Here is a 24223-nt window from a genome sequence, read left to right on the forward strand (position 1 = left end):
CATGTAGCGATAGAAAGAGATAACTGCGTGGATTGTTGTCTCTCTCTAAAATGAACGTGAAGTTGAGCGTTTTGTCAATACTCGATGTTGATTTGTTGGTTCTAAAAGTAAGAACCAATCACATTAATAAATTGATATATCCGACGCATACAAAGTGAAAAAGTTTATCATTAATTTTAATGACAAAATTTTTCACTTTTTACATTTTTGTCGTAGAGAAAAAGTTACATGATAAACCCCTTGAAATGCCTTCAAGTTTAAACATTTTCAAATTGGCTATATCGCATCTAGCTATTCATGCATTATGATTATTGACGGGTGTATATTAATTGGACCCAATGATTGGCCAGTTAAAAGTAAAGTTCTTTTATTGGTCAATTCTGCTGGTTACCTAGTCGATATAAGGTTATCCATTTACTGTGTCCAAATAAACTTTTTCTTAATAGTGCCCTTATTATCGATTCTATAATTTAAATGAAGATAACAATTATAAAAATGAGCAAATTTATTAAAAAATTTATAATTTTATTAGTTTAAACCTAGTAAATTTATTTATTTTTGTAATTTTTACTCTCACTTGAATTACAGAAACTTTTCAGCAAGAAACATATAAATACAAAATCATATAATTAGCTGTCAAAAAAGTTTTAAAGTCTTTAAAAATTCTCTAATTAACAGTCAATTGCGTGATATTTTGTCTATCTAACAACGAGTTTTTTCTTGTTGGAAAACTCCCAGAATCAACCCTTATTATAAGAGAAATACATACGTTACTGAAGACCTGACGTTTGGCGCATGTGCGCAGTGCGCAGTTTTGTCTCACGATTTTCCTACACTGCGCGTCATATCTGTCAGTGTATATTGCGCGCGCGTCGTATTGACATGCGCGCTCGTGTGGTCGTGTGCCTATCATTATAGAATCGAATTACATATCAGCGGGGCGACAAAATTGGCAGAACGACCGCGGACGTATCGTAACCTTATCTCGGGATATACAATCGGATCTCTCTCTTTCTTTTCTCTCACATGGCGTATGTCAATGTAGCCGAGTGGAAGACGGATCAGGTGTGCGAGTGGCTGAAAGGTGCGACGAGAATGTTTTATTAGCGTATTTAAGATTGTGGGAAAAACGGGCAGTGCCGCGAAAGACATGTCGGAATCCTATTCAATTTTATGTATGTGTATGTGCGTGAGAAAATCCATTCTCTTTGCGTGTCGCGTATCCTCCCCTGCTCCCACCCGCTACTCTCCATCCTTCCCATCGGCCTATCGGTTTATTAATGCATGTAAAAGACTGCTTTCATTCACTCATTCGTTCATTCATTCGTTCATTCATTCATTCATTTGTCCGTTCGATCTTTGTTGCGCAATTCTTACATGATTTCCTGTGCTCTTGATGAAATTGAATCGATTGAGATTGAACGATTCATTAAACGAATCTCTAATTAATAAACGACAATGAATATCATTTTCTTGTAATGACTGATTTTTGAAGATTTTCTTGTAGTTCATTTTGTAGACAAATCTAATTTTGTATTTTGACAGTTTATCATGATTACAATGATTTTATTTAATGTACACTATATATATATATATATATATATATATATATATATATATATATATATAATTCTTATATTTATTATTATTTTTGTTATATATTATTTTATAGATATTCATTATTGTTAGAAAATAAACAAATATATATATATATATATAATATATATATATAATATATATATATATAAAATATATATATATATAAAATATGTATATGCATATAATCAAAGCAGCAGATAAAAAATTTATAATTTAACTTTTAATTTATAAGCATAATTTGTTAAATTCCGAGTAAAATTCCCAGTATTTATCTACGATAGAATAAAACTTTTTATAATGCCCTGTTAGAATAATGAAGTATCATTCTAGATAATTGCTACTTATGACTCATTCCAGGAATGTTCCCCATCACTAACATTTTATTTTTCTTATATTACAGGTTTAGATAATTCCATACTTCCCTATGTCCATAGTTTTATGAATCATAGTGTTAATGGACAACAATTACTGAGTTTACAACCAGAGGATTTGGAACATTTGGGTGTACTAAAACTTGGGCATCAAGAAATTATACTTGAGGCTGTGGAGTATCTGAGAAATTTTCATTATGAACTGGACAGAGAAAATCTGCAATTACTGGCACTGCGACTTTCATGCCAAGCACATAGCTTATATAATGAATTGTCTCGTCAAACTGATTCAAAGCCTGTTACAACTCAAACATTATCAGATGTAGCATCGGTTGTGATGGCAGTAAAACCTCTAGTGAGATGGTTAGATTGTCCTCCGTTTTGTGGACAATTGGAATATAATGACAAGAAGGTTGAGTTGATGAAACTATCTTTGGAAATGGCTACATGTGCACAAAGAGATAGATTTGCTGAGAAGCCGATCGAAGAGATCAGAACAACTTGTGAACAACTGGCAAAATTAGCAGATTATATTATTCAAGATACTGATGATCCTATGATTCTACAGCCTGCCATCTTAGATCTAGCTACATTAAAAAAGAAATCTGGCGATGATTTGGTGAGTCTTCAATAATTACATAATACAATTGCTAGCTGTTAGCTAAATTTAAATTTTTATTATCAACTTTTTACTCTTTCAAATTTAGTATTATAAATATTCAGATTTTATATGTTTATTTAAAATATTTTGTTACATTAATTACAATAATTCTCTTAATAATGAGATTACTTATAGAATAGCTATACTTACTCTAAAATAATTTGGCCATCACATCCTGCATTGATAAAGCTCTATCAAACAAGTCATAATATTGTGACTGTGACTTCCTGTCTAGATAATTTGCTTTGTAAGCACATAATCAAGATACCCCTATTGAATTAATACAATTCACACAAATATGTGTTATATATTTATATTGTTCATTTAATTATGAAAATTAAATATTGTTTATTTAATTATGAAAATTAAACTTTTTATTCTTTTTTTCTTTATTATTCTTAGGGTTTTTATATTTTACCATCTTTTCACGGAGTACATCAGATAGCTGAAATCAAGTTTGGATCTGCCGCACACCAGTGTGGTAAAATGGAAGAAGGTGATGAGATAGTTCAGGTAGGTTAAATCCAATTCTACAATTAAATTTTGGTAAACTGTTTAATTGTAAAATATATGTGTAAATTTGTTAGGTAAATTATCAAACGGTAGTTGGTTGGGAGAGAAAGAATTTGCTTGAATTATTTCGTGAGAGCCCAGCAGAAATTCTCTTGACTCTAAAACGTAGGCCGAGGCATACTAAAGTTTATGGGCAAATTTATATAAAACCATATAGACTTCCAAGTAACAAAAAAACCTCTTACACAACACGATGGCAACATAATCTTCCATCCCCTAGACCAGAATTATTAACAATACCTGATTTTACAATGCCATTACCTAGGTAAGCTGTCTTTCTATATGTATCTTAATTGTGACTTGCTGCTAATATTCTTTTCTTTATTTAATAATATTGACATGCATGCACACATATGATTTACATCATAAATCATGTGCATATGTGTGATATATACATATATATACACATACACATGTAGTATGTAGCTTTAATCTAACAAATATATCTTGTTACTGCTTTCTTTATATATTTTAAATTTATAGTAAAAACATTTTTATATTACTAACTAAAACATTTTGTTACATAGACATATGCCAAAGAATCCCAGTCCGGAACCAGCGAGTATTTTAGATACGGTTAATATGTTGGATACAATGGCCACAGATAGCAGTGATTCGGACAGCGAGGTAGAACCGCCTCTTTCTACCCGCCTGTATTCCGCAAAACCGAGAAATTTAGTTCAAAGGCGAGCTACGATAACGGGTGCCAGTCCTACATCGAAACACGGTATCGATATCGAACAATTTTGGAAGGAACTAAAACAAGAGCACAGTACGACCTTTCAGTTGCGCGACAAAGCAGCATCCTGCGCCCATGGTTTGGATAATGTATTACCGGTGGTAAATATACGACCACAAACGTGTTTAGGATTAGAATCGGCAAAAAAGAGGAAAAAGACTGATGAACAAGCACAAGATAAGAAAGTACAGTTTGAAGAAAAATTGGCCGACATTGAAAGCACTCATCCGAATGATGCGAAGAGAACGATTCACAATGTAAGGGAAAGAGTTACTCCTATGCAAAGCTGCGATGACGGCACAAACGTAAATAAAGATAGCAATAATAAGGAACAAATATTAACGGATAATGTCAACAATAGCAATAATATAAGTGATACAACTGTGCCTTTGGATGAATGTAATAATTTTATCGGCGATACATGTAGTATTGATAAAAACGCGTCGGATATCTTGGAGATCGGCGTACAGTATAATAAAGAACGCGGTAAATTAGATAAAAGCTACAGCACGCCTGCGTATGATCTGTCTGACACCGAGGATAAGGAAGATAGACATTCAGCGCTTTTTCAGAATCCATTTTGTAAGTTAGATTTACCTGCTCATTGTTCGAACAATGTACCAAGTGGTGCTTCAACAAAGACTGATGTTTGTATGTATACTGTTGATCACGGAAAATTGAAGAATATGAATGGAGATCAAGAAACTTCCGTATCCAAGATGTGCGATGGTAATGTTGCGCGAAAAATTAGCGACATCGAGAAACAAATAGCGCATGAAAATGCGGAGGAACAAGTAAGTGTCTTCGGAGTGCCTAAGGAATTAGATTCACGTAAGAATATTATACGCATTACGATAAATGATGTGAGTCCTACTAATAATTATATAGAAGAGAAAAACCAAAGCAATATCGAATGTAATATAGGGGAAATGAACATGAATACATGTAATGATAAGCATTCAGTCACTGAGTTAAGTAGTGAATGCAAAAAAGATATCGTAAACAAACTCTATTCTGGAGCTATTTGTTCAACAAATTTGGCAGACAAATGTGAAAATATTGTTTGCAATAATTCGGAAATATCAAACAGTGAAGAAGCATACACTGGTAGTAGTAATAGTAATAGTAGTAGTAATAGCAGCAACAGCATTGAAAGAGACGAAACATTGCAAAAATTCGACAAAATTTTGCAAACAGTCGATTGCGCCTTAACTCAGCATGCAAAATTGCTTGAGAAAAAGTCTTCCATGATAGTAAGAGAAGAGGATTCTATCAAGACAAGGATGTCACCAAGCAATAATGTCAAATCTTCTATCGAGGACGATCTACCGAATGTTTCGATGATGCAAATTAGTGGAAAACTACAAGCTAAAGAGATAAAATCTGCGAATTCGCCTTTGCCACAAGCTATAGTACAATCTTGCCGTTATATAGATTTACCGAAGATCGAGTCCGTTAGAAAACTCGAAAATAAATCTCATATAACACCGCCAGAACCACCGCCTCGTAAGTATTATACGAAACACGCGGCGGTGACAGACTTGAAATTAAATACAGCTCCAAAAATTCCGAACACTTTGGAAAAACCTCAAGTTCCAGAGAGACCCAGAATAAGACGAGACTTAAGAAAAGTAGATAACTTGAATTTATCTGTGAATCACATCAGAAGCAATTCAGATTGTCAAAATAGGGAAAATTCGTCCTTTGATGTTACAGAAAATTCAATTGATTTTATCGAACGACGTATTACAAATCTAAATGATCAAAAGTTTACCCAATCCGATACTTCGTTATATAATGAAAATATCAATAAACAATCAAGAGAAGATAAATATTCTTTTGAAAAATACGAGCCGTTTATCGAAAAGTTCGCTTGCTCGAGTCAATCTATAACAGACTGTTATAAATCTGGTCATTCTCCTCGCAATGTCGAGTGTCCCGATGGTGCGACACACTCGAAACAAATGATATCTTTAGATCTAAAAGCGAAATCATCGGAGAAAGATAAAAGTTTCGAGAAAAGTGTTGTTAATAGAGCTATGATGGTAGCTAGAAGTATTGGTTTACATGGTAGTTTGAGCAAATCTAATAGCAGCCCGAGAAGTAGCAGAAAACGTAATATGTTATTGGCAAGTAAGTAATTAAGTGATAATTTTTTTTCAATTTATCATACTTGAGACTTATTTTGATAGTAATATGAATCAAATTTTTTGAAAATTTGTTGAAATATATATTATATGTATTCACATAATCTTTATCATTTATTAAAATATAATATATTGTAATTTGATATATGCGAGTGATATTATTTTCAAGATCATATCTTTATATTTTGTATTATTTGAAAAGGTGAAAAAAATATGTCGCTTTTTCTCTTTTTGTAGAGAGAAGAAATGTATCTGTAAAAGACGTTGGTAGTGGTGATTTAGAAGGATGGCTGATATATCGAAGCAGAGGAGCAGGCGGCGCATGGGCAAGGGCTTGGTTCGTGTTAAAGTGTTCATCATTGTACAGGTAAAACTATTTGACAAATGCGTGTTACGACAACTTTTATGTACAATATCGAATAAATGTACTAATTTTATTTTTTAGGTTTAAAACACAGGACAGTACAAAAGCCGACTGTTTGATCGTGTTAACGGGTTTCACCGTATCGCCAGCTGCCGAAGTAAAATCGAGAAAGTTTGCCTTCAAGGTATATCATACGGGAACGGTATTTTACTTTGCCGCTGATGCCGAGGATTCATTGATTCTATGGCTAGACGCGGTCAGTAAAGGCACTCTGGGCGCAGATACCCACAATCAGACCATTGGACTTTTCAGCGAAACCGATGAAAGCGACAGTGAGATTCACAAGAGCAAGATAAAGTGTATTCTGGAATCTAAATCAAACCTGGAAAAGAATTCGTTTGGTTCTTTGAAAAAAGTCGTGCGAAAGGATAACGGATCGTTTAAAGATCATCACGAAATTAGTGGGGCAAGCTTGGATCGAAAATATTTAAAGTTTCTCGGCGCTAGAAATCAAAATATGCCCGTTCCTACAGCGCAATTTAGAAGTTACAGAAGAGTACTTCCCACATCGACGCCAAATAAGTAAGACTAACATCATCGAGAATATCCCATATATGTATGTATATCGATGTATCTTTTTTAAACATAATGCCCGTTTTATAGAAAAGAAGATTCCAATTCAAATTCCTTGGATTTGCAAATGACTATCGCAGGTAGCACATTTTATGGATTAAGCAGTTCACAGAGTGCTATGGATATGTTGACTCCGTCAAGCAATCAAGACATGGGTGATTACCGGCGTGCTACGGATAGGTAATTTTTATGTATATTTTTTTCCTAAATGTCACATTACAGAAAAATGTTTCTCTATACAAAGAATAAAAGATAACATATTTTGCAATATTTCATTAGATCTGTCGATAGCCATAATAGAAGACCGGATGATTTGCAAAGCTTTAATATGGAAGAATTCATGTTGTCTCATCAGAATGAGGATCAACAACGCTCAAGTACGATAAATAGATCGTTATCTCCCCGTGCGACTCTTTTAACTGGTGATCACGTGCATGTAGAGCACAGAAACTTGAATAATAACGCGGCTTACGGCGAGCAAATAAGACATTTGAACGATACATTCTTGAACAATGACATTGGCTATATTTATGGCAGGACTAACAATGAAATATCAAGAAGTAATAGCGCTATGCACGCTCATTCGAGGAATGTGCACGAGCATACGATGCGTCAATTCAGCGGGGACTGTTTAGTTACTACCCGATCTGAGAGCAAAGGGGATTGCATAAATGATAAATCTTGTAACAAGCACACGGTAGTCGGACAAAAAAGAATATGGGATCCATCCGGTTCCGCACAAAAGAGAAGAACGCAGGAGCTTGCGAACGTTCAGCAGGCAAGATACGCAGGCGATTTGAATCATTGGAGAAGCCCAATGAGTAGCCCTGTAAATAAACATGATTCTCCGGGTTATAGTAGAGATTACGAACATAATACACATGGGCAATCTTCCAATCACGAAAACTACCAGACGCACGATTGTCTTCCGTCCAGGAACATCGGTGCCTTGATAGAAGATTTCAAGACTGTACCAAAACGACTCATTAGAAACGATGGTAATCTTACGGATACTTTTTTTCAATCATTGATTTGTAAGACATTAGAAGCGAAGAATTATAAGAATTTTTTTCTTACGCTATATATGTCAAAATAAATTAATCTTTGCATACTATCATACATAGAAAAAAATTTATATAAACTTTCACATCTAATGTCATAATTTATTATGATTGCAGTGAAGAAATAAGAGTTTTAATGCTCTAATGAAATTATTTATCAATTGATCATAATGATTAAATACATTTTTTATTTTTTTTTATTTAGACTATTCTGGATCTAGTAGCGATCTCGCGAGTCACACATTCGAGGCACAACAACGCATAAATAATATAACAATTAATCGAAAAGGGAGTTTCAATCTCACTAATCGTCATGACAATTCTTCCGATAAACACTGGCTAGACTCATTAAGACGTGGCGGCGACAAGAAAGGCTTGAATTATGATCAGAATCGTTTAAAAAACGTCGCGCAATATCAACCACCACCTATAACGGCACCTTTCGAACAAGAAAGTATGAAAGCAGCGTTTGAAATGCATTTGGATAAGAGCGATCAAATGCAGAAGGGAAATCGTTTGAAAAATTTATTCGGCACCAAACAACAAAAGCCTTGTACTTTGGATCTTCCTAAAGATGCTCAAAAAACCATATTAGGCAAGTACTTTCTATTAAATATGAAAATATTTTGAAAACAACGATTTCTTTTCATACAAACTGATCTTAAATTTTATTGCATACAAACAGGCTCGCCGAGATTACATAGAGCGCTATTTCGGGACAAATGTTCTAATCAATCGCAGCATCGATTGTCCACGCGTTCCGGTAGTCAAAGTCCTGGTGATAGTGGAATCAGTCAATCTCATAGTTCTTTCAGTGGCAATAGTCCTTCCCAGACATTGAGTCAAAGTTTCAGTTCGGTCAGCTCAGTCAGTGATTGGAGTCCGGACGTAACAACACCATCTAACATATTAAAAGTATGTACAGTTGAATATTGTTTACTTTTATATTTTGTTATTTTTTATTGTTCTAATTCTATCAATTATATATCTCGCCATATTTCTCTCTAATCTCACTTTATTTACTTTCAATTATTCATAAATCTTCATAATCATTCATCTTCATAATTCATTTCTTACCTTTTTGATATAATTTTCTTTAATTAACAATAAGTCATTGTACTTTCTATACTTTATATACCTTGTCCAAAACTGCTTTCTTATTTTCTATTTAACTTTATATCTCTTGTGTGTGTGTTCTATCAAATTATCTGTTTCAATACATCTTCTACATCAATATCATTATAAAGGTTAATAAACTTTTTATTCTGTTAGGACACTCTTGTTAAAAAATCGATATATATATATATATATATATATATATATATATATATATATATATATATTATAAATGTAGAATGTATGATTTATAAAATGAATGATTTATAAAAGTTGATCAAGTGAAATTATAAACATGTTATATTTTCTTTCTGTCTTTCATTTGTTGTTTTACTCTATACATATTTGTGTGCTCAAGTATATATTGAAATAACAACATAAGCGGAATTATAAAAATAGAAAATGTAAAGCAATAAAAACGATGTAGCTACGTAAATCACATTAAATTTTGCATACAAGTTTATATTATTAATTATTAGTGAAATATTCAATAAAATGATGTAACGATCTTTTTTTCACAGTATGGTAGTGGATATTTATCTGGTCACAGGGGTCTTACCAATTCTACCAGGAGCTCGTTGGCACCTCCAATGTTACCATATATACCACCGCCAACATCTCCACCACCCGATTATCCTGGCTTAGAATATCCGCCGATATTCGAGCCCGGTACTTACTCTCTTTCGGATGCATCGTTGCTGCGCAATCGCAATAAAAATAGTCAAGACACAACTCAATAACAAGAAACGAGCCAAATTCATCTCTTTAACAACCAAAGATAAGAATTTCTTTTGATAGATGTTCTAATATAGAGATACAGTTCAATTTCACATAGAGATACAGTTCAATTTATTACATATCGTATACTATAATTAAGGTTATAGAATATTATATAATATAATAACTATAATATAAGTACATATATATATATATATATATATATATATATATATATATATATATATACACAGTAATTGATGAAAGTGGTGCATAACTGTAGTAAGCATAAATAATTGACATACACGAATCGAGCAAAATGGTCTTGGAACAATATAAAGAAATTGTTGGATCTTGCGCCATGTACATTACAATGACACATATGTTAACTGGAACGTAAGTATGTCAAGATGTAATAATATCATTTAAATATATCTTATTTTTTAGTAAAATTATATTTTAATGTTATATATATATATATATATATATATATATATATATATATATATATATATATATAATAACTGAAGTTAGAAAATATTCTCTGCCATTATCAAGTATTTCAAAGTAACCGTCCATTGTCTGGTTCCACAAATGTAACAAGCATATATTCATATAGTTATTAAAATTATAAATTATAAAATTTATTTTTTTTTTTTAAAGTGTCCTACAGACGAAATATTTTGCAAAGGGCTAAATCGAATATTGCAACATGGAGAAGACTGAACTAAATATAGTCTAACATTGCTTGTTAGATATTGTAAATTAATGATTTTTATCTATTTTGAAGTTGACTCAAAAAACCACTTTGTTATTAGTATTATGATAGTTCTCGTTAAAAAATTGTAAAATTGAATCGTAAAATAATTTATTGTGATTTCTGAAGCAATTTATAAATTTATTATATACAAATTCTATATGTGTACACTCATAATGTTTAACATGCTTACATGATTAACAATTTTTATTATGTACATATGTATTAGGTAACATAATAGCAATATCTTTATTAATATTTAATAACTTTCACTTATCATTTTATCATATTTAAAAGATTAACAGTATAGCACGTAGTAATAATTGCTTACTTATTTGGAAAGATATTTATTTATATTTTTTCATAAATAATCTTTTATGATTGATGAAAGATTTATTTGTTAGGCTACAAATAAAATTCACATCTAGTTTTAAAACAATTTATATTATTTGCTTTTTTTATGAAGAAAATTTGATTTAAAAATTTGCTATAGAATTTTATTAATATTATATTAAAAATTAAGATGTATAGAATCCATTTCTCATTACATGTTATAATTTTATACAAAAACAGAGATACTTCGGCCGTTTAATACGCAACATAACAATATATTTATAAACAAATGTATTAATATAATATTGTATTTTTTTTATTAATATAAAAAGATATAATAATAATGGGAATTTGTATTTTTTATATATTTATATATATTTTAATAATTAATTTTTTGATTACTATATTAATTACTAAAATATTTTTCGCTTTTTTAACAATTTACAATAGAAATCATATAGCTTGTATATACCTATAGTTATATTACAAATGAGAGAAAGATTTCTCTCTTTTGATGGGTAGAATATGAAATGTGTACTGAGTTGCTCTGAGTAAAAAGTGCTAGTAAGGTTATAGCTTAGTAGTCATACTAAGATATTTTCAGCAGCAATCACGTTTAAATAATTTTATATACTCTCCATAACATAGAGAAAAAATATATAAGTTATTGAAATCTACTATCATTTATCTAATATTATTTAAAAATTTCATTATGAATATTTTTTAATGCTGCAACTTTTTACTCACAATATATAGGAATTAAAATGTTTTTTAAATCGTTGTGTATCATTATTTTCTTTATATATTAACAATACATATTATCAATACATATTAACATTACATGTAGATATATGGATAATATATTTTCAACTTATTACACAATTCTTATAAATAATTCAAAAAAGTAATATCTTTTTTAAAAAAATATTTCTTGTATAGAAATTTTTGAAAGAAAATATATTATGTAACGTTTAATTTTAAATGTATTAATATATATTATAAAAAAACACAAATGTGCGTTAAAGTGCCTGCGTATTTTTTCTAAATGTGTGGATTATCCAAATAAAATAAAGATAGTAGTAGAAAGTATATTTTTAAGATTATATATAAATATTCTTGTGTGTATATACAATGCATACATATATACATACATACAGATATATATATATATATATATATATATATATATATATATATATAAAATATGTGTTTTGACATTAAATAATTTATAATGATATTTATTAAAGGGTATTATAATATCCTTTTTCCTCTTTTTTTTAGTTTTGTATACTATGAACGGTATTTATAATTAATAAATTTTAGTGAATAAGAATGATTTATATCGATGTGTGCATGTATAAATATATAAATAAATTTAAAAAAATATGTTTGTAAATACCGCCTTATACGTGTGATTCGCATCTTGAACACAAGCGCATGCGCTCTATTTTCTATAAAGCGGACCATTCTATATGCTATATGTCGATGATTCACTCTTATCATTGTGCAATTGTGCACAGCTGATTTGATGAAATATAGCAAATAAACGTAGGCTACTTCTGCGATTGAATAAATGTTTTAATAAAAACTTTATATTTTACGTCTTCTTTTATTTATAGTTTACAGGGAAGACATATTTTATACAACTCATTAAAAATCAGGCTGATGATGTTTATTTAAACGCTGTCTACGTTAATCATGGTCATGCAGACATGGTTTTCACGTTACACTTGTAATTCTGTTTACGTATGTACTTTTTTTATCTGCGATATCTTGCGGGAAATATATCTGGAAAAATATTTTACAAATTGAATTATTCCGCATTCAATTTTCGATGATATTCAAGTTTTCGATTTATAATGTAAGTATTATATTATGTGATGATGTTCTTTTGCATAGCCTCAAAATATTCAATTAATATTTTCCAAAAAGATAATTGTATGTATATTTTGTCTCTTCCTTTTTTATATTACTGTTTTATAGAAAAATATAATTTTTTACATATTAGCGTTTTAATTTTATTTCTTTACTATATATTTTATTTTTTCATAATATGTATTTAGTTTTTGTCATTTACAGGTATTTGACAGAATAATGAAAATTTTTATATATCCACTTAAAAAATTGTTATTTCTGGAATAAGTTGCCAAGAGACTTCCAGTGCAATATAATGAATAATCTTGCTGGACAGTTTCGCAAGACGACATGGGATCCAATTCTTATAATTTCCCAGATAATTGCTGTGCAGACTGTCATGTATTTCTGTCTCGGATTCTGGATTTGGATTGTTGCTTCGATATTGAGTTCAACAAAATCGCTGGATTATGTCTTTCAGTACAAGGAGATACATGTTCGTGACTTTGGAGGACAATTAATTATTGTTACATTTGTTCTAAATGCATTGGTGGGTGCAATTGCGTTATGGTGGTTAGTGCAAAGAACGAAATTGTGCATGGATTTTGCATGTACAGCCCATTGTATTCATTTGATCTGTTGCTGGGTGTACAATGGAACTTATCCAACATCCTTCAGCTGGTGGTGTTTAAATCTCGTATCGTTAAGTATAATGTGTGTCTGTGGAGAATTTCTTTGTATGAGAACAGAATTGCAAGCAATACCCTTGAGTATGAACAGTCAGAAGACAGCTTTATGAAATACAAACACAAAAAAAAATTTGTGAGATAAAAAAATAAAGACTAAATAAAATCTTTTCAGTAAATACATATTTTTTTTATATTATGAGTTAAAACTTTTGTTTAAGGATTTTTATTGTCGAAAACGTTATTTAATTTTTAATGTGTTTAAAAACTGCTTCTCACAAATAAGTATAATCTTTCAAAATCTAACTTTCTGATAAATTTATGTATCTTTTACTAATTATTTATATTTATATATATTAATTTATATATAATTTTAAATTATTAAACAATATCTTTCAAACTATATATACAAATATATAATCTAATAAATATAGGTATAATTCATAATCTTGATATCTTACAAACTTATTTATTAATTATTAACATCTTGTTAAAACATATATATCATGGTATTGGTACATTATCCAATAGCAAGATTTATAGAAATCTCTCTATATTATTAAATATATATTATTTGGTACAGTTAAGATGATTAAACTGCATTGTATAAATTGCACAGTCTTATTTTATTTCAAGACAAAACATGCACATTGTATTCTAGAATATATACATATTTTTTAATTGATAATTTAACTACCCATATACAGTGATTACCTAATGATGATCCTCTTTATAAAAACGCAAACCGCAATAACCACAGCTATGGTTGCCTGGTTTATCCTAGGAAAAGAATAAAATAAATGCAATCTCTTTTAAAAATAAGAATAGATTCAATATATAATCTATTATATTTTCATAGTACTATTAAGGAACTATTTATTTTATAAATTTTTTCGACTATTGAATATTGACTAACACATTCTTGAATATAAATATTCTATATATTGACATATATTTTACCAGATTTATATACACTTTGGGATGTCCAAGTGGGCCTCCACCACCATCGCAAGCTACTATTCTTTCTTTTTTAGGAGATGGTGGCACTTCGTTTATCAATTTAATCCCCCAATTTTTATTAACTTCTTTTGGTCTGTCCATGAATCTGACCAATCGATAATCATCTTTTTCGAACACCTGATAAAGTTCGATGCAATTTTCGTTTAAAAAAAGATTTAATTATTAAGAGGGTTAAACCTTTTTTCTTTCTTCAAATAATGAGCGTGAATGAAGGATAGCTCACCTGCCCAGTGTGAGTGACTTGAGTGTCACCTTCGTTCACAGTTGCATACATACGTTGCGTTATTGTATTTAACGCGGACACATTTCTTCTGTACAATTTGCTAAAAGGAGTACATAACTCCCTTACCCTTTTGGTCGCCATACTTGACGATTGTTGACGATTGTTGATCGTTCATAGATATATATTAAAGTCATAGATGTGAAGCTAAAGCTGCATTTGCTTTGATGCTGTACATACATACATATATACATAGTATAAGTATCGAAAGTATTTGATTGACCAATCGTGGCAAAGATATCTTTATTCTGATTGGTCAATTAATTGCACTTGTAATGTCATACAAACATAGCCTAAAATTTACAATAAGAAGGAATAATAGCAAATTTTATTTTTGATGTACTTCGGACAATTCTAATCAGCATGGTTCTACACATGAAGTTTATTCAGATGCAAATGTGTGGAACATGTTATCCATACAAAAGCAAAATATGCAAATCGAAGTCAGTAACACGTTTCAACCCGTTTCTCTTATGAAAAATTATTGATCTTACCTTTTCTTTCTGTCTCTTTTTCTCTTCTTACTATATTCAATATATATTATGTCAATATATTTTTTACATATTTATGTAATAGCTTTATTATATATATATATATATATATATATATATATATATATATATATATATATATATATGTAAATTTAATATAATTATTTTTGTTTTCTTGAATCTTTAATCTATAGTTTTTAATATTGAAATTTTTACTTATAGAACAAATAATATTTGCCTGATTCAATTATTTCGTTACATTGAAAAAACTTTGGGAACTTGTACTTAAAAATGCAATATGTCGAACCATAAACAATTAAGATTTCACATATGACTTTAGATTTTTATTCCCTTTTTCATATCACACATAAAAAATATTAAAAAAAGGAATTATCGCATTAAATATAATATCAATTTATGTAGAACCAGTAAAAATTTTTATTAGATACATAAAAATTTTCACAGAGAACAAAATACCACATATGCACATACACACAAACACAAAAACACACACACCACGATTTGGGCTTGCTGTACAAAAATGACACTGGGTCATAAAAGAGCGATTCAGGACACGATTACGTACGAAAATCTCAATAAAGATATCGATTTTCTTTCTCTCTTTTTTTCTCTTGACGCATCAATGTGGGATAAATAGATAAATAGCCGTTCTTCTCAGTGCCGGATTTAAGTTCATATACGATTCCGAGTTATATATACATATCTATATAATAAATTATTTAAAATAATCAATTCTATCTAATTGTAAGTAGAGAGATTGTTTCCCTTCATTTCAGCGAGAAGAGAAAATAATAAATATAAAAAATATTTAAAATAAAAAAATCATTAAAATTATTTTATATTTACCGACAAGATCTTGGATCTATCGAAAATAATCGATTATTGATTATTAACAATATTAGCCAAAACCATATAAAAAATTATTATGCTTTTGATCGCTAATGATCAATTATACATCTTTTACAGAATTTTTTTAAAGATATTAATGCCTAAAAAAAGTTTATGTAAAAAAACTTGGCCTATATATTTTTTATATGTAAATTTTGAACCTAGAAATAAATGTTTCTTTATCATTTACATCTTCGCCAATTATACTTTTTGCGCGTATGTAAGAGAGTTGGTAGGAAAACTTTTCCAATCGTATTCTTCACCCCATAATTCAAGGTCGCTCGATGATCCTTCGTCATCTCGTATACGAACGCAGGCGCACAGAAACGCTCTTGGGGTGAGTCTACAAGGCTACAAGGTGAAAGAGAGTATATGTATATGTATTAGTTGTGGATAATCGCGAGGTGAACGTGACGAATTGCTTTCCGAAGCTACTGACGCGATGTCTCAGTTGTGATTTATTGGAAAGCCGAGGAAGCCCTTGCTCGCTAGCCTCTTGTTCCAGCTGAATAGAATAATGTAACGTTACGGGAACGATCTGGGGTGAGTGTTAACATATATTTATCTCGCTCTACCGTATGCCAGACTGATGATATCTGTGTCTCTTGCGTTTTATTTCTATCGTAAAGCGTTCGTATGCTTCATTCTTACAATGACAACCTCGTCTGAATTAAGAAATTAAAAATTAGTAACTTAGATAATTAAATTTTTTTTTTATAAATTATAGTTTTATATTAAAACAGGACACACACAAAGAGAAATGTGTTAATGAAAGATATTTATATATAAAATATACAAAACAAACTCCGGCTTCAAAGTTTTAAGTCGATAATATTGTTGCGATTAATTCTCAAGATTAATTGCGACGAGATCAAACGACAGCTGTTTGACAGCCGCAATAAATCGCTCGTTGACGGAAGATTTAAACGATGTGGACATAGATTCGCAATTAAGATGGACGTTCACGGTGCCGGAGTAGTCGCCGTTCTGGGCACAGTTGGAGCTGCTACCGGAGCAATCTCGGCAGTAATCGTCTACACCATTTGTGCGCGTCGCCGACGATTGCCGCTGCTTACTTCGGTTGGAGGACCACTTAACTGGCACGTATCTTTGTATTTTTTTGGATGTGTTCATTCATTGTTTTCGGATAAGCCGTTAATTATCTTAGAGTGTTTTGAAATATTACACATAAATATAATGTTTGCTTTCGGTAAAATCTAAAAAATACAATTTATTCTATGTAATTTTTAAAGATATAAATGTATAAAGGAATAAATGTGATTTTTTATAGGTTTGAAAAGGATCTGTTGAATAGAGCCGAGGAGGCAGCCAGATCATCAAAGGATGTTTTGGTTGGTGTTGCGCTTTCGCGGGATAATAAAATCATCAAGCGCAGTGATAGTCACTCTGATGATGACGAATGGCAATCCGATCATGTATTTGACAGCATTGCCAGTGATTCTCCTAGAAGAGGTCGGTGTATTAGTGTCCCGCCTATTAAGAAAAGAGTGATTAAATTGTGGAAGAAACAAACCTGATGCTACTATTAAGACAAATGAATTATTTTATCATCGAAAAAAATTGAAGTAAACTTTGATAAAAGAATCACGTCAGTTTAGCACATGTAATGTAATATGTTTAAACTTATCAAACAACATATAACAAAACTATTCTGTATTTTTTTTAACATATAACACATATAACGACTAAAAGAAAGTTATAACAAAAATATGAATAAATAATAATATAAAAATGAATAGATAATGTATGGCATGATATATATGCTCTCGGAATATTTCGTTTAAAATCAGAACATTGAATTAATTGAAAAGAATTACGCGGCGCTCTTATATTTCCTTATCCATTACATATATATTCTTATCTGGATTTTTTTTACAGTTATGCAGCATCTCTCGGAATCGGATGATATCTCTCCATCTCCGATGAGTCCGCTCGCGCCACCTCTTCCGGAAGGTACAGTGGTTGCATCCGAGAAGCGCATGGTGATCGTTAGGCCACCGCTGCGAAGTATAGATGGATCTCAATCCCGATTAAATAGTGTCGAAATCGTTGAGTCAACTCGACGACACAAGGTATATATTCGTATATTATATTATACTATATTTAATTATTGCTGATCCACACACATTAATAACTAGCGCATCTGTCATATAATTATATTTCTATACATCTATAGCTCTCCTCATCCTCTTCGACCTCATCGTCCGATGAAATCAGAGGTGAATTAAAATTGGGGTTGATTTATGACGCTTCCGCTGGAATACTTACTGTGAGACTTATTGAGGTAATATTTCTATCTTTTATGTGTGTGACATATTTATTGTCAAGCCAAATATATAAATTGGAATAAACATTTTCTTCTTTAAAGGCGCACGATCTTCGTGCCCGAGAATTGAGCGGAATTGCGGATCCTTACGCTAAAATACGTTTGCTGCCTGACCGAAGTAACGTATGGCAAACCACGATACACAGGCGTACTCTGAATCCCGGTAAATATTTTCTCATTATTCCCACAAAATTATTATGAAGGAGAAGACAACTTATTCAAGAAAGATATTATAAAAAGATACCTTTTGTACATCTGATTCATCTAGTATTCGACGAGGATTTTGTTTTCGAAGTAACGCCTGCATCATCATTGGCCGGAAGGACATTAGAAATCCTGCTCTATGATTTCGATGCGTTCACGCGACACCGAGGTTTGGGTTATGTGCAGCTTCCCCTATGCTCCGTGCCGGATCTCGGTGCAAATATGATGATCATTACGAAACCAGTTTTACGATACGGTGCGGAGGGTGGTTTTAAAGCACCACCTCTAGGAGAACTAATGGTTTCCATCTCGTATCAGCTGTCTTTAGAGAAACTATCAATTATTGTCGTCAGGGCGAGAAATTTACCCGTTCTCGATGATCCTTCGAACGCAAATTCGTACGTAAAGGTACGTAACATATGTATGGATGAACTTTTCTTGAATTTTTTTATTCTCGTTACTAATTGCTTTGCGTGTTCAGGTATCACTCATTCAGGATGGTAAGAATCTTAGGAAGAAGAAATCAGGTATACAACGTGAGACTACCAGTCCCGTATGGAATGATATCCTTAGCTTTGACATCAGTAGCGACGTGTTATCGAAGTGTGTGTTACAATTCTCTGTGTTGCGAGCCAACGGTGATCTCCTAGCTAAATGTGAGGTATCCAACTCGTGTCAAAGAGAATTGTTTCAGCGTGTATTATCCGGCAAAGGCGCATCAGCGCAATGGTTACCATTGTCAGAACCAGCGCAGCACAGTGATAATGGCGAGTTGAAAGATTAAGAGAATCGTTGTTAAAATATAATTAATATATGAAAATGCATCGTATCGTATAATTATTTTGAAATGTACAATGAAATGCTTCTGCAAAAAAAAACAAAAGGAGTTCCATCTTTTCCATTCTCGAATTGGGTAAACAAAACAGTTCGATATTGGACAAAAGAGTGAGCTCCGACTCCAAATATATTATCTTCTTCAGAAAACGATGCAAATTGACGCGCTGGCGCCGTATAACTAGTTATAACTTGTAGTATTATTATAACATAATATTCTCAGTTCTAAACTTTTCTGATTATATTTTCAAAATACATATATTTTTTGCATTGACGCACCCTAAAAACATGGCTTCCGACTGTATATAACGATTATTTTTATTGATTATATTATTAACAAATTGGCAAAATCTGTCAAGTGCGACAAGCAAAATCATATTATTGCGATACTTCTGCTTATGCTGAATTTTATGCATATTTATGATCGATTGTTAAGCTGAAAGATTATATTCTTACCGCCGATAATAGTCGGATCAATTTGCATATCATATGATACTCAATACGTTTTGCACGCTCTTGTCGATAACTATGTGAATATTTTATACAAATATTTTTTTTATCGTGCTTGAAAAAAACTATAATAAGAGATTTGATGTACATCTAGATTCTTATGTACATCAAAAATTTTGCGATGATCATTTCCGTTCCATACACACTAACTGATTAACGATGAAACGACGGGATGTTATCCATCAATCGTCTTATGCAGCATAAAAGCACAAGTACATAATCAAGTTAAATTATTATATGATAAATTGTAATAATCGCACAAGTTGATTCTACGCTATATAGCGAGACATATAAAATTGTTTTCATTTTGTCACATAAGACAAATTATTACATAAAAAAGAAAAAAGATAAATCCACCAATGAAAGCAGGTTCTTCCATTGATGGAATAATTGTTATCATGATTCGTTTCCTTATCGCAATGATATCGAATTATAAGATATTAGAAACGAGAATCTCATGTAAAATTCTTTTCTTGCAAAATACATTGAAATAAATCAATTTTCTCATACACTATTCACATTTGATAGGATGGATATGTAAAATATATTAAAAACTCCCTCTTTTATTATCTGACATTAGTAAATGTACATAAAATTCTATTTGCATATGCCTTATATTTCTATGTCCTATATTTCCAGCAAAAATAAACTTTATGAATTATAAGATTTAGAGCTATTTATTAATTCGGAAAGCAAAAAAAAAGAAGTACTTAATATACTTTACCAATCTATATTATCAAATGCAAATAATGATAAAAAAAAGTTCATTTCAAAAAGAATATTATAAGAAAATAATTCATGATTTCTTGTTTCTGATATTATAATTCAATATGATTGCGATGCAGAAAAACTAGGTTTAAACATAGCAAAAAATGAGATTCATTGAAATATTGTCAATCAGGACACCAAAAACAAAATATATAATAAAATGGTTGAAATTGTAGTTCACTCGTTGATAGCATACACATTATAGAAAAAAGAGATATTTGGATGTGCATGTGTGTATAGCAGGATGGAGATAGAAAATAATATATTTTCATTCTATATATAGTTTGCCAAACATGTTCTGTGCATGTTTCATTCGATGTACTCAACAGTTGGGTAGCAATCGAATGTGATTGATTCGTACTATTAGAATCAACAAATCAACGTCGAGTATTAACAAAATAGTCAACTATTGAATCCGCTGAATGCGTCTATATAGATATTCATATATATATATATATATATATATATATATATATAGAGAGAGAGAGAGAGAAAAAAAGAGAGAGAGAGCATTAAATAAAACAGATTATTTTTTAAAAATTGAAAAAAAAAAAAAAATATCCTAATTGTTTGTGATCGCTTTTCTATGGTAAAAAAGAAAGTATATACCTCTTATCGAATTGGGTTTTATCGTTTATTGTACAATGTAACTGTACATATATAAAAAGTATGGACCAACGCGATCCTTCAGCTTAGTCGAATAAACCTGTAACCAAAAAAATGTCGTAATTAAGATAAAAATTAATTACATTTCGTTGATTAGGATAATTTGATTCATCATTTCTCATTTTGAAATATCGTCGTCATATGTATATTCCGTAGCTAATACATGCTATATTAATCATTGAATGTTCTTTGTGTCTGTATATCTCCTTTGTCATTATCTTTATAACATCAAAAATTAAATTTGATATTATTTACCAAAGCCCATGTCATCATCTGACTCTTCTTCTGGTTCCTCCTTCTTTTTCTCCTCTTTGGCTGGGGCAGTCTCAGTGCTGGCAGGTGCTGCAGCAGCAGGAGCTTTACAAGTTCAAACACAAATATTATTTTTTATACAGTATTATTGTGATAATACTTAAAAAAATATCCAGAAAAAATCAGATATCCAAATAAAACAACTGATTAAATAAAAAATTACAATTTTTATATAATGTTACTAACAAAAACTTGAAGATTATATCTTTGTGAATAAATCGAAGAGTTTTTGTTTTTATTTTCTTTCTCCTCTTTTGCTGACCGAGCTAGTTATTTGAATAATCTAGATCAGTGGATGAAGAGGATAAAAAGTTTGCAATTCTTTTTAACTAGCTTAAATAACATTCTTCCAAGTCTATTTTATATAATTGTAACTGTCATGTAATTGAAAATATATCTAAATATTTCTAAATATACTTAATCTTGCTACACTTTGTAGGTAAATTATAACAGATAATTAAGTTTTACACAACACTATTGTAAATAATTTGCAATTAAAAAAAAGAAAACATATATATACCTGCTCCTGCAGATGCAGCTCCAACACCGGATCCGATATTGGTGATCAGTTCCTTAACATTTATGCCCTCTAAAGCCTTAGCAAAAAGTCCAGGCCAGTAAGAATCAACATTTACATTTGCGGCCTTCAGAATTGTTTGTATTTTCTCGCCCTGTAGAACAAAAATATTAACTCAATAGTGCGATATATTTACATCCCTATTTTTCATTCAACATTTGTCGCATAGATTTTTTTTACAGCAAAAGCTATGGCAAAACAGGGAAAGAAGGGGGGATAATAACTATATAATATAATATATCATGCCAATAAAATTGATTTGTTCAAGCTTATTCATCGCTCTTCATTAACATGGTATTTCTCTAATATTAACTATACAACCTATACAAATAAATACTACAATCACAAATAATATATATTAATTATAAATAAAATCATGCTCTTCTGTTGTGATTATTAGTAAGGAAAAACTGCGTTTTGTACAAATATATTCTCGCTAAAGTATATTAAAAATATAATTATATACTATATTATATAGACTATATGATAGAATTCATAGAATATACCATGCTATATCTGGAATTTGAGAGAGGTTAACAATGTAATTTTGAATAGAAAAACTTTAATGAAAACACACATACAAAAATGTGGAATATAATGCAAATGAAATATTTAGCGAATAAATATTATGAATGCGAAGCAAATATTGATTGAATCATTGGTGAAATCGGTAAAAATAATGAAATCGCGAAATATGAACCCACGTGAAACCATACTTACAGTTACGGCGATATCGTCATCGACGAGTATCAAAGCGGAATAAACGCAAGCGAGCTCGGCTTCGGTCGTCATTTTTTGTGTTTAAATTTTGTCTCTGAGAATCAGATGGAACTGTAAAATTGGTGCAAGTTGTCGATACGACCTTAGCTCCACGAGAGAGAACAAGCAACCAAGTTCCCGGATTCAAGCGGAAGAGACGGAAGGGAGGAGACTGAACGAAACCTTATACAACGGATGTCACGTGATATAATGATTGTGTTCCGATATTGACCGTATTCAGTAGAGAAATCGCTCAGTTTCGACATGTCGACACTCGATGTTGATTTGTTGGTTCTAAAAGTAAGAACCAATCACGTTCGATTGCTACTGAGCGGTTTTCTCTATTGAGCACGGCCATTAACTGTCAATTGCCGGTACTGAAAACGTATAGTTCACATCACGTACACTATAGATTTTCAGTATTGGCAGTGAATATCGGAACGCACTTAAAATATCTGTTAGAAATTAAAATTCTACTGCAGAGATTATTTTTATAAAATTGAATAGAAAATAAAGTTTTGTTATTCTTTTGTATTTTCTACATTTAAAATCTGAAAAGAAAAGATCTTTATTCCCAATAATAACTTTTGTCTCAAATATGTAGCCATAAACAGCTTACTTTTAAATTTTCATATATTTTTAATTGATAAAAATAATTCTGCATATATATAATATAAAGATTAATAAGTATAAAAATTAATAACTATATAATACATATAATAGAAATAAATATGTGTGTACACAAAATTCATCCTTTTTTTTTTGCTCCTTAATTATTTTTATTACTTTTAAAATATTTTTTATATTTATACTTGCTACTCTTGTGTTTCTATCAATCATATATTGATTATAATGAAAAAAAGCCCATGTTACATATATTAATTAAAGTATATATATATATATATATTAGAAATTATTATTTTATTTATATGTGA

General features: G+C 30.6%; 5 protein-coding genes across 8 annotated transcripts; 3 read left to right on the forward strand and 2 right to left on the reverse strand.

The window, feature by feature from the left end:
- Window positions 1-876: 876 nt before the first annotated feature.
- On the forward strand, window positions 877-10183 carry LOC126859467 (uncharacterized). Its single transcript, XM_050610783.1, has 12 exons — window positions 877-1084; window positions 2000-2589; window positions 3034-3144; window positions 3219-3469; window positions 3732-6076; window positions 6328-6457; window positions 6536-7036; window positions 7118-7267; window positions 7367-8085; window positions 8354-8743; window positions 8834-9063; window positions 9786-10183. The coding sequence occupies exons 1-12, from the start codon at window positions 1027-1029 to the stop codon at window positions 10002-10004; spliced, it is 5694 nt and encodes a 1897-aa protein (XP_050466740.1). The 5' UTR covers window positions 877-1026; the 3' UTR covers window positions 10005-10183.
- Window positions 10184-12552: 2369 nt separating this feature from the next.
- On the forward strand, window positions 12553-13792 carry LOC126859482 (protein SYS1 homolog). 2 transcript variants are annotated; one of them, XM_050610815.1, is made up of 3 exons: window positions 12565-12619; window positions 12691-12932; window positions 13151-13792. In XM_050610815.1, the coding sequence occupies exon 3, from the start codon at window positions 13242-13244 to the stop codon at window positions 13722-13724; it is 483 nt and encodes a 160-aa protein (XP_050466772.1). In that variant the 5' UTR covers window positions 12565-12619; window positions 12691-12932; window positions 13151-13241; the 3' UTR covers window positions 13725-13792. The 2 variants fall into 2 exon arrangements, with proteins under 2 accessions (XP_050466771.1, XP_050466772.1); XM_050610814.1 differs by having other exon boundaries at window positions 12553-12932.
- A 421-nt stretch (window positions 13793-14213) lies between these two features.
- Window positions 14214-15032, reverse strand: LOC126859483 (NADH dehydrogenase [ubiquinone] iron-sulfur protein 6, mitochondrial). The gene is made up of 3 exons (XM_050610816.1): window positions 14855-15032; window positions 14572-14748; window positions 14214-14391 (listed from the first exon to the last, which is right to left on the reverse strand). The coding sequence occupies exons 1-3, from the start codon at window positions 14993-14995 to the stop codon at window positions 14326-14328; spliced, it is 384 nt and encodes a 127-aa protein (XP_050466773.1). The 5' UTR covers window positions 14996-15032; the 3' UTR covers window positions 14214-14325.
- A 1583-nt stretch (window positions 15033-16615) lies between these two features.
- Window positions 16616-19773, forward strand: LOC126859473 (synaptotagmin-1-like). 3 transcript variants are annotated; one of them, XM_050610800.1, is made up of 8 exons: window positions 16616-16854; window positions 17253-17411; window positions 17603-17784; window positions 18211-18404; window positions 18509-18616; window positions 18701-18821; window positions 18927-19270; window positions 19344-19773. In XM_050610800.1, the coding sequence occupies exons 2-8, from the start codon at window positions 17266-17268 to the stop codon at window positions 19644-19646; spliced, it is 1398 nt and encodes a 465-aa protein (XP_050466757.1). In that variant the 5' UTR covers window positions 16616-16854; window positions 17253-17265; the 3' UTR covers window positions 19647-19773. The 3 variants fall into 3 exon arrangements, with proteins under 3 accessions (XP_050466757.1, XP_050466756.1, XP_050466755.1); XM_050610799.1 differs by having other exon boundaries at window positions 16617-16854; window positions 17055-17411; XM_050610798.1 differs by having other exon boundaries at window positions 16617-16854; window positions 17167-17411.
- Window positions 19774-21594: 1821 nt separating this feature from the next.
- LOC126859484 (60S acidic ribosomal protein P1) lies at window positions 21595-23461 on the reverse strand. Its single transcript, XM_050610817.1, has 4 exons — window positions 23250-23461; window positions 22473-22623; window positions 21896-21997; window positions 21595-21680 (listed from the first exon to the last, which is right to left on the reverse strand). Exons 1-4 carry the CDS (start codon window positions 23319-23321, stop codon window positions 21667-21669), a joined length of 339 nt encoding a protein of 112 aa, XP_050466774.1. The 5' UTR covers window positions 23322-23461; the 3' UTR covers window positions 21595-21666.
- Between the last annotated feature and the right edge of the window lie 762 nt (window positions 23462-24223).

The sequence above is a fragment of the Cataglyphis hispanica genome, chromosome 3 (assembly GCF_021464435.1).
Source record: "Cataglyphis hispanica isolate Lineage 1 chromosome 3, ULB_Chis1_1.0, whole genome shotgun sequence".
NCBI classification, from domain to species: domain Eukaryota; kingdom Metazoa; phylum Arthropoda; class Insecta; order Hymenoptera; family Formicidae; genus Cataglyphis; species Cataglyphis hispanica.